The following is a 12,356-nucleotide window of genomic DNA, read 5'->3' as shown; positions in this document are numbered from 1 at the left end:
AAGAGTGACAACTTCAAGGGAACTGACGAAAGCAAGAAAACTGAGATGGCCTTCTTTCAAGTTGGCTTGGAGAATTTTTTGTGAACACTTCAGGTCTGCAATCAGTTTCCTCACACCCTTAGCTTCTTAATGAACAAGCTCGACACTCCACCTCCATACTTTTTTCTTTCCTGCCTTCAAACAGCAAGTAAGCCTCTCATTTTCTTCTGCCCTGCAGAATAATTTCCCTTGTCTTTTTCGCTGACCACACCTAAGCACCACCTCAAAATGAATGACCCTTCTTCTTTTCCCTATGGCAGTTTTTGGCTGCTGTTTTCTTCACAAACCTGTGCCAAAATTCCACAACTAACTAATAATCTTCCACATACAGTGGTGACTGGTGGCTCCCATGAGATGACAGCATGCAGTAAATCTGCTCTGAGTTTCAGCCTGAATTTTAAAGGAGGTATCCATGATGCTGAATCTATTCCAGGGATGGGGTTCAGCACTGTGGACAGCTCCTTCATTTTTCTTTTTCATTTTCGCAATAAAATCCAGAGCCAAATCATTGTTCTAGTGGCAATTGAGGAGGGATCTACACTGCCCTGTATCCCAGGATCTGATCCCAGATTATTTGATTTGAACTGGATTATATGAGTCTATACTGCCAGATATTCTGGGATAAGCAGAAAATCTGGCATCAAATCCTGGGATATAAGGCAGTGTAGATCCATCCATAGTCAACGATCATCACTGAGGAGCATCTCTCTTCAAAAGACACTCCCAAGGTAGCCTATAAAAATAGTTAATAACCCCCATAGTAGTTCAGGACCCATTTCTACATGACATGAAAAATCTGTGATCGCAGCACCAGAGTTTTAGAAGTTCAAAATAGCTGAAAGGGATCAGGGAACTAAGATTGGCAGGAAGATGCTTAACTTTTTCCTTTGATCCCTTTTCCTAGTCTAAATTGCCTTCCTGCCAAACTGTTTAGTTGTTCTATGAAGGAAGGGAAAGGACCCTTCTCTGTATGCTACCTGTCTCTTTTTTCCTGATGGGACAAACATCTTCACAGTTGGATGTATGAACAAGACAATGGGGAGAGATTTCGACTGGCAAGAAGCATAAACATTTTCCCCTTCAGTCCCCCTGTGCATTTTTCCAGCCTAAGAAAAAGGGGATTGGAACATAGATTTCCCAGTGTTTCCTTTACTTTGGCTCTAAATATGCAAACTGATAATAAAAACCATTTTATCACTGATGTAATCGGAGCCTCCAGTGGCTCAGTGTGTTAAAGCACTGAGCTGTTGAACTTGCAGACAGAAAGGTCCCAGGTTCAAATCCGGGGAGCGGATTGAGCACCCGCTGTTAGCTCCAGCTTCTGCCAACCTAGCAGTTTGAAAAAATGCAAATGTGAGTAGATCAATAGGTACTGCTCCAGCGGGAAGGTAACAGTGCTCCATGCAGTCGTGCCGGCCACATGATCTTGGAGGTGTCTACGGACAACGCCGGCTATTCGGCTTAGAAATGGAGATGAGCACCAACCCCTAGAGTCGGACACGACTGGACTTAACGTCAGGGGAAACCTTTACCTTTTACTAGTGTTTTAATCAAAATTGTGGCTACCCTGCTCAGCAATGCAGCAAGCATCCATCTTTAGTCAAACAAGTCTATCTGATTGATTTGAACAACCCCGAGAATGGACTAAATTCTGTTGTTAAGTTTTACCTAGAGTGGACCCATCCATGAAATGGGATTTCCCTATCTACTGAGTCACCCTTCAATAATTGGTCCTTACTGATGGATTCAGTATGCTCAGTTTCACTAGCCACCACATCACAAAGGGCAAAAATTGGCAAAATGTGCCAATTTTAGCCCAGGTTACTCATGGAGTCAGATGGTTCCCATCACATGAAGCTGCACTGGCTCTGTGGGTGAAAGAGGGCAGAACTGGCACATGTCACCAGCAAGGCAACACGGGAAAGCTCCCATGTTGCAATACAATGCATGGAGAGGGGAAGCTGCACACACCATGCACGCTCATACTTCCCTCCATTTGATAGCCCTCGGCTGGAACCGGGTGATGCAGGGCATGGGACGTTGGATTCCCTATGCTCCTCTACAAACCAGAGCAACCTTGGTGGCCATCTGACAAGGTCATGACTCACAATCTTAAGTATCTCACCCCCCCCCCCAAGTATTTGTGGGTCTCTCCAATGAGCTGCTGAGATTGCTGACCAAAAGGTTGGTGGTTCGAATTCGGGGAGCAGAGTGAGCTTCCACAATTAGCCCCAGCTTTTGCCAGCCTAGCAGTTTGAAAACATGCAAATGTGAGTAGATTAATAGGTACTGCTTCTGTGGGAAAGTAACAGTGCTCCATGTAGTCATGCTGGCCACATGACCTAGGAGGTGTCTATGGACAATGCTGACTCTTTGGCTTAGAAATGGAGATGAGCAGCAACCCAATGTTAGGGAAACCTTTACTTTTACCTAGACCCTCCAGTGCAATTCTATTATAAGATTCTGTCCTAAGTATAGTCAGATATAGAACCCTATATTTTGACTATTAATTGGAAATAAGCTTATTATAGAATTTATTTCTATGGTTTCATGTATTCATGGTTTCTGGTATCCATAGGGTAGTTTTTGAACCTATCCCACATGGATACAGAGGTCATACTAAGTGGGTCTGACTAACAAAATACCAGACTATGTGAGTTTTTTCTCCCCAGAATGAAAAGTACACTCAGAAGATAGCACAAGGACTTAAAGGAGGATTCTCTTCTACATCCAAAGTTTGTGGTAGATGATCTTTTGTCATGGTCTACTTCCTCACTCTGAGACATGGTGAGAAGTCTGGTTATCAATCAGCATATATTGTAGTGGTCACAATGTTGACCTTGACCTCATAAGCTTGGATTCAAATTGCCATTACCATATGAAGCTCACTGAAAGATCATATCTTTTTCTAACCTACTTCACATAATTCTTGTGACAACAAAACCCAAGTAATTCCAGGGTATTCTGCCCAGAGATGAGTGAATGGTATACCAGTGTTATAGACAAAAGATACATTAACAGTAAAGCACCTTGATAAACTATATTTCTCCTTCTCAGGTTTTTAAGGACACTTTCCCAGAAAATACATGTATACATGGCATAGAATGAATGATAAAAACAAGGCTAGTCATCTAAAAGAACCATAGTTCATTGGCCCACTCTGGAAAATAAGATGGTTACTATATCTTTTACAATCATCTAACATCTTAGCTCTGAAAAAAGATTTTGAAGGGAGGAGTATTAATGAGAAAAAAAAGAAATAAAAAACAAGACTGAACATAAATGCCTGACATGGAGAATATAAACATGCCTATCCTTATCAGTATATTTTAAGAGGCTTTGGTTTCATGCTAGGAATGCAACCATCTCAAGTAATATAATTAGCAGTAGCCTTTCCTCTGAGATTTCACAGCCTTAGTTTAGTGGGCAGGAGTGTGTATGCCTGCATGGAAATCTACACCTTGACATTTATTTGGTTTTGATAAATCTTTTTGCGTTTCTTAAGTATGTCACACCAAGTTCAAAAGCACAGATGGCATATCCTTTCATATCTCTGTGCAATACTGAGTGGAAAACAAGGAGCCAGACTTGTTTGGAGAAATAGTAGATGGTATTTTTGGAGGACAAGCAGACATTCCTGGAAGCTGTTGACATCAATGGCAAGTTAAACTGAGCTGTGAACAGAACAGCTTTACTCAGGGATATCATAAAGATTTCTAAGCAGACGGAGCAAAGGAGCACAGGTTAAAGGAACAAATAGCTAGCAGAAGTAGTTAGCCCTATATCAGGTATATCTATATTCTCTATGCAACTTTATATTAGATTTCTTTAATTTAGTTAAAAAGCCTAACCAGCAGGAAAGATGTATTAATCTTAAAGGATGCTCATGACATGTACAATTTAACAAAAATAAAGTCTAAATATCTCTCTTCTAGGCAGTTTATCCAAACACAGGCTCGCCCTTCTTCTCTCATAGGGTCACCAAATGTGATAGCTACTACTTCTAGCATCCTGGAAAGGCATGTGAAGGTTGTGGATACTGACTGAGGGATGTAGTGAAATACAAATCTGGAATCCACCAGGTTGGAAAAGACTACCATATAGCATGACAGAGCTCAGGATGGGAGGCTGTGGTTGGCCTGGCGGGGGTCAATGTGCCCAGAGGTCCACTCCTGGTTTTGAAAAACGGAGTTTTTTTAAAAAAGTTAAACTATGCAAAGAACTGGATTGAACATTTTTTGAAAGGAGAATTTGATTTTCTGCATACCCTCCAACTGTCCCAATTGGGCAGAAATAATTCTGATGAATCCTCTGTTGCCCTACTTTTTTTAGCTGCTTTTAACATGTCCCAGTTTCTCTCCTCTCCTCCTACTTTCATTTTTGTCCTTGTTTTAATTCAGTTTTTGCAAACTGAGTTCAAAGTACAAAACTAGCTTGTACTCATTTAAATGAGTAGAGAAGAAAACGAGAGGATGGGGTAGAAATTTACTTGATGTTGCTTGGCCCTCCCTCTGTGTCCCAGTTATCACCTGTGAAACATTGGAGGATATGTTTCTGAGGCTGCAGGAAAGACAATGTATCTCCCCTTGTCTTCTTTTAAGCATAATCTGGAGGGTTTAAAAGCCACAAAACCAGCTGAGGGTGGTGACGGTGAATGCCTAGAGCCACATGTTGGCCACCTCTGATGCCCTTTCATACAACACAACTAGCACTATGATTCTGATTCTACTTTAATGGGCATATTTGCATCCTATGGGATCCTGGGATTTGCAGATTGGTGAGTTTCTAGAACTCTCTGATTTACAATTGCTGCTGCTGCTGCTGCTGTTGTTGTTGTTGTTGTTTACCTTCAGGTAGTGTCTGACTTCTGAGGTTTTCTTTGCAAGGTTTGTTAAGAGGTACCCCTTCCTAAGCTGCAAATTTTGGGATTCTACAGGATGTTACCACAGCAGTTAAAATGGAATCAAAATTAGATTTTGTATAGTGTGAAAGTGCCTAAGATATGGCAGCTTATTGGCTTTGCTATAGAATGCTATATAATAATTGTTTATCAGGAGCTGTAGGTACACAGAAAAATATACCTTGGGCATGAATTAGGAAGGACAGGACATCATAGAACGGATCTGATTTTATGTATGAAACGTATATTTTAATTTACAATGTATTTTAATAGTTTTAACTGTTTTATGTGCTGTTTTATATTGATTTGTATGGGCATCTAATGGTTGCCACTGTTGTAAGCCGCCCTGAGTTCCTTCGGGTGAGAAGGGCGGGATATAAATGTGATAAATAAATAAATAGTACAATACATAGGAGTGTAGTTGTGCATTGCATCTCATACCTTTGATACCAACTGCACAAAGGGACATTGTAATTTTGAATGTACTTAACCCTAAAATACTTTTGATTTTCTTTCTATGGCTTTTTGTCATTTTGTTAATGCACATTTTGCATTTTTACAGTTCTGCATTTTTAAAATAATATTTAGTGCAAGGTGACTTACAACTATGACCAAGAAGGTAGGCTCTTACTCATAAACAGCTCAGTGTATTATCTGCATGTAGTTTATATAGTAAACACAACCTTTGATACTGCTTGGCTCAGCTGATGAAGTAGCATGCAAAGGTCAGGACCTGTATTCACCACCATAATCCGTCATAATGGCAGACATTTTACTCATTATATTATAAAGAATGAGTTGGATCCATGCTAAATCTAATCCATAATATGGAATCTAAATTATATCATGCCTAATATCATAGTAATTTCAATAAGTCAGCCATTTGACTTTTGAATTTGGCATGGTGATCCTACAGCTCTTATCACCACACCCATTTTCTAAATATGACATTTCATTTAAGATAATAGTTCGCAGCATTACTTGTGTGATTGAAAGCTATGGACACTTAAGGCTATTGTGAGACTTCTTATTAAATGAAAATAACACTTTTAAAAATAAAATAAACATTTGGCATGTGTGAAAGATAACAGAAGGAGGAATCAAAACAATATTGTGATGCATTACCTCATTCAGAGTAGACAACAGGTTTGGTTTTAGATCCCATAAACCAAAATAACAACTCAGTTTGTATTTCACATGCTTTGTGCTATCATAAATAACATGATCTCAGATCCCCCAAATTAGGAAACAACCTTGTCAGGAAACAAAAACATTCCCAACAATTCCTTAGTATACTGCCCAAAGACCTACATCTCTCTTCTGGCAAGGATGTGGTCCATAAGGCAACCAAAAAAACAAATTAGTTCCATCAGATTCAAGAGATTGACTTTTTCAGAATATCAAAATGATATAGCTGACTTTGCTGAGAGAAAATAAGAGCATGAATTCCTCAATTATACTGCTTGTTTTCCAAGTCCAAATATAATTCCGATCAGAATGGAGCTAACTGAACCTTATATAATGAAAACAACAACAACAAAAACAACACCACACCTATTGATAAGAGTGGAGCATAAGGGGACTCAAAGAAATACTGTAGGGGCAATGGATCAATAGTACTACTTATGACTATTGGGAACATATTACCCCAAGGAATTAAAAGTAGTTTTCTATCTCCTCCTCCTCCTCACCTGCCAGGCGCCGGTCTCTTGTAGTTTTCCAGAGAGCATCCAAAGCCTTGGTCGTGGAGCTTTTGATATGATCACTGAAGGATCTTCTTAGAGGGGCTCTTACTGGGTGGCAATCCATCATGCAGAGACAGGAACGTCACATCCACAGTCAAAGAAAGAAATATATCACTCCAGCTGGGCCTCAGGAGAAAAAGCCATTTTTTTCCCTCTCAAATCTCTCTGTATTTCTCTCTCTGCAAGGTGGCTCATTCCTTGGGGGAAAAGGTCTGTTGTCAGCTCTGCCTGTGTGTCGCTTCCCCTTTCAAGATTCAGGCATTGCAGTTCTTCTTACTGCAGACATGGGAAAGTGGAGAGGCTGCAGGCAACCTATTGGCAGGCAGCCAGGCTCTGGGCTGCTGCTGCCCGCCACATCTGGAAAGGTTTACCAATGAGCTAACGATGATACTCTCATTTAGATCTGGAGCTTTCACAAGGTGGGGAGGGAGTGGGGGATTGCTCTCTGTTTCAAGCTTCCTGGTTCAATGAAATCATATGTCAACGATTCTCAGATGCCTTTGTTAAGCTGACACTTCAGGTGATCTGTCATTTCCAACACAGGGAAGGGGAGCATTCCAAGAAAGAGTGATAGGGAGTTGACTTTTCCTGATAGGGCATATTTGTTTTGTTTCCCAGGGTCTTGCCCCTCCCTCCTTGCCTTGCACATTCCTCTGAAAGGTTTCATAGGCTAGAGGCCTGTTTTGGAAAAATAACCCCTGTGGATGTGTGGTGATTAATTCTGTATTTGTTTTTAATTTCTAAGATAAGAAAAAGAGTAGGACTTCTCCAGAGTTATGCACTCTGTGTCATCTGCCTGGGGGCATGCTCAAAGGTAACCCTGCTGATTTGCATTTTAATGGTGACTGTTGACTCCAAAGTGGGGTGAAGAACTTGGTTAGTTTCTTTAAAGTTTGAACTAAAACCCAGAATAGATTCACTTCCTCATTGACTTCAGTCACTACTGTTCTGCTCCCCGTTCCACTCCGCTGCTCCATGTGCTTGCCCCAATTCATTCTTCCAGCCTCTTCTTCCATCATCTTGGGCATTCACTTGCCTGTAGAAATTGATTTCTGCCTAATCATTAGGGTTGTGCAATTCGAGTAAACCCTGATCTGTTTCAGTGTCCCGGATTTTGGTGGGGCCCTGACCCATTTTTCGGGAGCCTCCCTAATATGTGAGGACAAAAATCCATTTTCAACTCGGGAAGCTGAAAGATTTGTATTCAATCTGGCCCATTGGTGGCAATGGGGAAGACTTCCCAGGCTCCCCTTCCCATCATTTTAGGCATTGTTTGTTCTTATATCCCTCATTAACAACTGGATTAAAAGAACCAGAGTTAAGACACTACTCTTTCTGGGATCTTTTGTCCTTATATCCTTTATTAAGACCTGGATTAAAAGCACCAGAGTTAAGATACCACTCTTTCTGGGATCATTTGTCCTTATATCCTTCATTAAGAACTGGATTAAAAGCACCAGAGTAAAGATATCACTCTTTCTGGGATACTTCATCTTCTGTCTTTTTTGGAGACCTGGGTTTAAGGCAAGGGCTTAAGAAACCCCCATTCCTGGGACCCTTTCCTTTCTGTCTTTCAAGGAGATCTGGATTTAAGGCAAGAGCAACACTCTTTCTGAGATCCTTTCCCTTCTAGTGGCTGCCTCCCTCCCCGCATTCCACGTGTAACCAAAAGAAACTGAAAGCAGCAAAATTTTGGCAGCCACTGTTCTGTTGTGGCTGGAAAAAACATGGTTGCAGAGCCCTTGCTGTTACAGGCATCTCAATAAGCCGAATAAACCGAATACCATTTTTAAAGCTGATCCGGGCACAACCTTACCAATCATTAGAGAGCCAGATAGCGAACTGAGACAAAGGACAAGATGACAATTCTCCATCCCACTCTTATTTCTCTTGGTGATCAGATGGCATTTATCACTCACTTAAGGGACCCCAGAGTAGCTTAGAGAATGCAAAGCTCCGTCCGTTGGGCACATATACTGTAGCTCTGTTCTCCAACTTCTTACTATTGCACCCTTCCAGCATTTGGAAGCCAACTGGATTGCCCTGTTCCTGTGCTGTTCTACTTAGAACACTGGACTTACAACACTGTATACGATATGATGGGCAAATCCTTTGACCTTGTCTGCCTTGCAGATATATCATTCATTGGTAAATGCCAAATACTGACTGCATTAAAGTATGCCACCCTCAGCCTTGAAAGCTTTAGAGAGGTGTTGCACTATAAGTTGTCATGATGTAGGTAGTGCTGCAACTGCACAGTTTGGGGAAAACTATATTACAGTTGTATGTATTTGAGAACTAAAAGTGTTGGGAGAGATGACCTATACTCTGTGAAGCAAATCTGGCTTATTATTTGATTCAGTTTGTTTATGACCTTATTTGCATTGAGATGACACAACTCCTTGGTCACTTCCATCTGTAACTTACATTAGTAGTGGATAAGGGATGTGGACTTTCTTTTATAGGAGGAGAAGGGATCTTCCTCACTATGGTTTAGCGCAGTGGTTCTCAACCTATGGGCCCCCAGATGTTTTGGCCTTCAACTTCCAGAAATCCTAACAGCTGGTAAACTGGCTGGGATTTCTGGAAGTTGTAGACCAAAACACCTGGGGATCCACAGGTTGAAAACCACTGGTTTAGCACAAGGAAGAAAATTTTAACGTTGCACAGAATATTCCTGTATATCCTTCCCTCTCCTAGTCCAGCTTGGCACTTTTCAGTTATTTATGTGTTTTCAGTCATTGGAAGGGGGGCACTTAGAGACCTTTGCACCCATCATTTCACTATCAGTGAGGAAAAAAGCACAAATAGACCAGACTTCCCTTCTTGTGATCTATCATGGGAGGGAGGAACTAACAGAGAAAGATGAAAGATGGGTGGTGGTGATATAGAACATGTCTTAGTATGTATTTTTATCTTTTATTTGTTGTTGTGTGTCTTCAAGTCACTTCCAGATCAGAACAAGCCTAAGGCAAACATATCATTAGAATTTTTTTGTTGCAAGATTTGCTCTGAAGACATTTTCAATTGCCTTCCTCTGAAGTTGCAAATCCAGTGACCATTGCTCCAAATTGTACTTCTTAAGACATTCTTGTCAGATCAAGTAAGAGAAAAGTAAAAAGCAGCCATGTTGGCTGGTCAATGTGGGAGTTGTAATCCTAACAAGTAATTTCTCCATATTTGCAGTTGCCCCCCAGCTAACTGTGTGGTCCCCAATTGTCCTGTGGGCAATGACCTTTGGTAGTGAAATTCCCCTGCCCTAATTTGGCCCAAGATAGATGGAATATAGTGTTTCTTGAGGAAGGTTACCAGTATTTTTTAAAAAGTTATTAGAGTTAGTATGGATTTGGACTACAGTACTGGGGGAGGTTTACACTTTTCCCCCATTTTTTTTTCCTTTGGTGAATTCTCCCCCATGATGCTATGGTTTCCCTGTGAGAAAAAATGTTCAGGTAACACAAACAGCAATGTAAGCTGAACAAAATATCACTTCTATATGTTGTGGAATGAATTCTACCTACGTTTGAACCCCAGCAAGAATGTTTAAAAGGACTGAAACTGAAAACAAAATTTAAAAAGCAGATTTTCCATGCTGTTTGGATAATTCTGGGTATTGTAGTCTGAAAGTAATTAACTGATTTGAGTTCAGCTTTAAATACACTTAAAAAAAGAAACGTGCAATTGCATTCTTGCTACCCTTGCTGTGAATGATTCAAAAGAGTAACTCATCCCTTTACATTAGGGATGGGAATTACGTATGCAGCCTTTCAGATATTAAACTCTAACTCTCAGCATTCCTCTCATTGGCAATGCTATAGGGCAGTTGGAAGTTGAAGGTCAACAACATCTGGAGATATGCACAATTCTTGCCACTGGTTTAGTGAGCCACTATCCCAAGAAAAGTTTCAGCCATCAAGTATTTTTGCTGCTGGTATTGTGGAATGAATTATCATCAGATATTATATGTGTTGCTTTCTGTTCGGCCACAGTTTTAAGTCAAGGCCGGTCAAAAGGACATGAAGATCAATGATAAAAAATGCCAAATATTTACTGTATTGATCAGATCTCAACTACAGTTTTCAGTGACAACAACACTAGTAGTTAAGACTGTTTTTCTATGTGAAGTTCCCCCTCCAACTGTGTATATCATATGCTTAACATAACCATAGCGATACCAACACTTTATTTTTGCAACAATAGATGAAAATTCAGCATCATGCATGATATATTAATTAATATGAGTCTTTATCTAGTGTACAAGCTCTTCATATATAATAATCACAAACTTGTTCTTTGCATTAATAACAAAGTGTACCTAAAGAAGGCATGGTGATGGAGGCATAAGGAGACTCCAAAACAGTTCTGAAGAACCTCACCATAGTTACTATGTATGGATTATTGGCTGATTATTGGGATAGAAAAGAACACTGAAGGGGCTGATGGAATGGTGTAGTTAGGCATCTAAACAGCTTCTCTATAATTATCATATCTACCACCATAAAATGTATTCATAGCCTATTTTCCCTCTAACCTATAAGGCATATTTACATAAAAATCAAACATAAAAATTCCGAGGCCATGGCTCAATTTCAAAAGCCTTCTGAATATAGAACTTTAGTAAGAGGAACCTGTTTTCTCATATGGAAAAGGACATAAAGGGAAAAAGGTGATAGCAGGAAGAAAGCAAAAAAAAAAAAAAAAAAAAGTTGCTCTCCACTTTAGGCCCGGTCTCTGTCTACCATGGCTTTAGCTCTTGAATTTAATGCTGTCATGTGGCCGCAAATGGTTAATCCTAAAAGTATCTATCTCTTGACAGAAGAAAGTCTGTCCACCTTGATATAGATCTTGTAGATGTGGGCTATACAGCTTGGACATAATGATATACAACCTCATCAGACAGGGTACTTTTTGGAGGCAGGCACTGGTTCACCTTCCATTTTGTGACGGAGTCTACTGGCTCATAACCCATGACATAGAGCTACTTCTGGTGGAGCTCCATCACAAAAGGTAAGGCGAGACAACGTATGCTGCCATGGCAGCAGCATGGAGGCTTCTTGTTTACATAGAGATCAACTTGGGACACTTCCCCGCGTGGGATGAGGTGGGAGAAGCCGGGCAATGCGGGGCATGATAAGGTCATTTGTTATGAAATAATGGGACATGGGCCATTGAAAAGCCAAGGCTGTGTTGCTGCAAAACCACAAGAGTGGCAGAGAAAAGTTCTTTTCAACTGTCCAGTTTCTATATTAATGCTGATCTGAAACCAAACAGAGACCACAGATTCCTCAGCTCTTACTGAGAAGCTGAGTGAGAAGTACTTCTCTGCTAACAGATCCGCCCCCCTCCCAAAAAAAAGTACAAGGGAGACTGTATAGTCTGTTTTCTGCCAGAGCATACCCTTCCCTAAATGCCATAAGCTCTTGCAATAAAGAAAAGTATTTATGACACTCCATTTTTCATGTTCCTGTACCAGCAAGACACCCCCCTCGCTGCTTGAGAATCCTTGAGCATCACATGATGAGAACGGAGGGCTTTAGTTCTCTTCTTACCTATGCTTTCATAGGCAAACATCGGAGATTACCTGTCCCTTCAGTACTGAATACAAAGCAGTATGATTAACTTTATGAAAAACAACACAGCAATTAAATCTCATTAGTAGTAATTTGTGGTGG

General features: G+C 40.5%; 1 protein-coding gene across 3 annotated transcripts in view; it reads right to left on the bottom strand.

Moving 5' to 3' along the window:
• Positions 1-12,356, bottom strand: part of dlc1 (DLC1 Rho GTPase activating protein) — a 320,594-nt gene that overhangs the window by 162,417 nt on the left and 145,821 nt on the right. The window contains exon 1 of one of the 3 annotated variants that reach the window (XM_016994034.2): positions 6,631-8,576. The exons of the other annotated variants lie outside the window; for them this stretch is intronic. Coding sequence (XP_016849523.1) covers positions 6,631-6,751 — 121 coding nt within the window. The 5' untranslated portion in view covers positions 6,752-8,576. Of the gene's footprint in view, positions 1-6,630; positions 8,577-12,356 lie in introns of those variants that run through there. 3 annotated transcript variants of the gene reach the window in all.

The sequence above is a fragment of the Anolis carolinensis genome, chromosome 5, assembly GCF_035594765.1.
Source record: "Anolis carolinensis isolate JA03-04 chromosome 5, rAnoCar3.1.pri, whole genome shotgun sequence".
NCBI lineage: Eukaryota > Metazoa > Chordata > Lepidosauria > Squamata > Dactyloidae > Anolis > Anolis carolinensis.
Note: the sequence above shows the minus strand (reverse complement) of the source record. Positions and strands in the feature narration are given on the sequence as shown.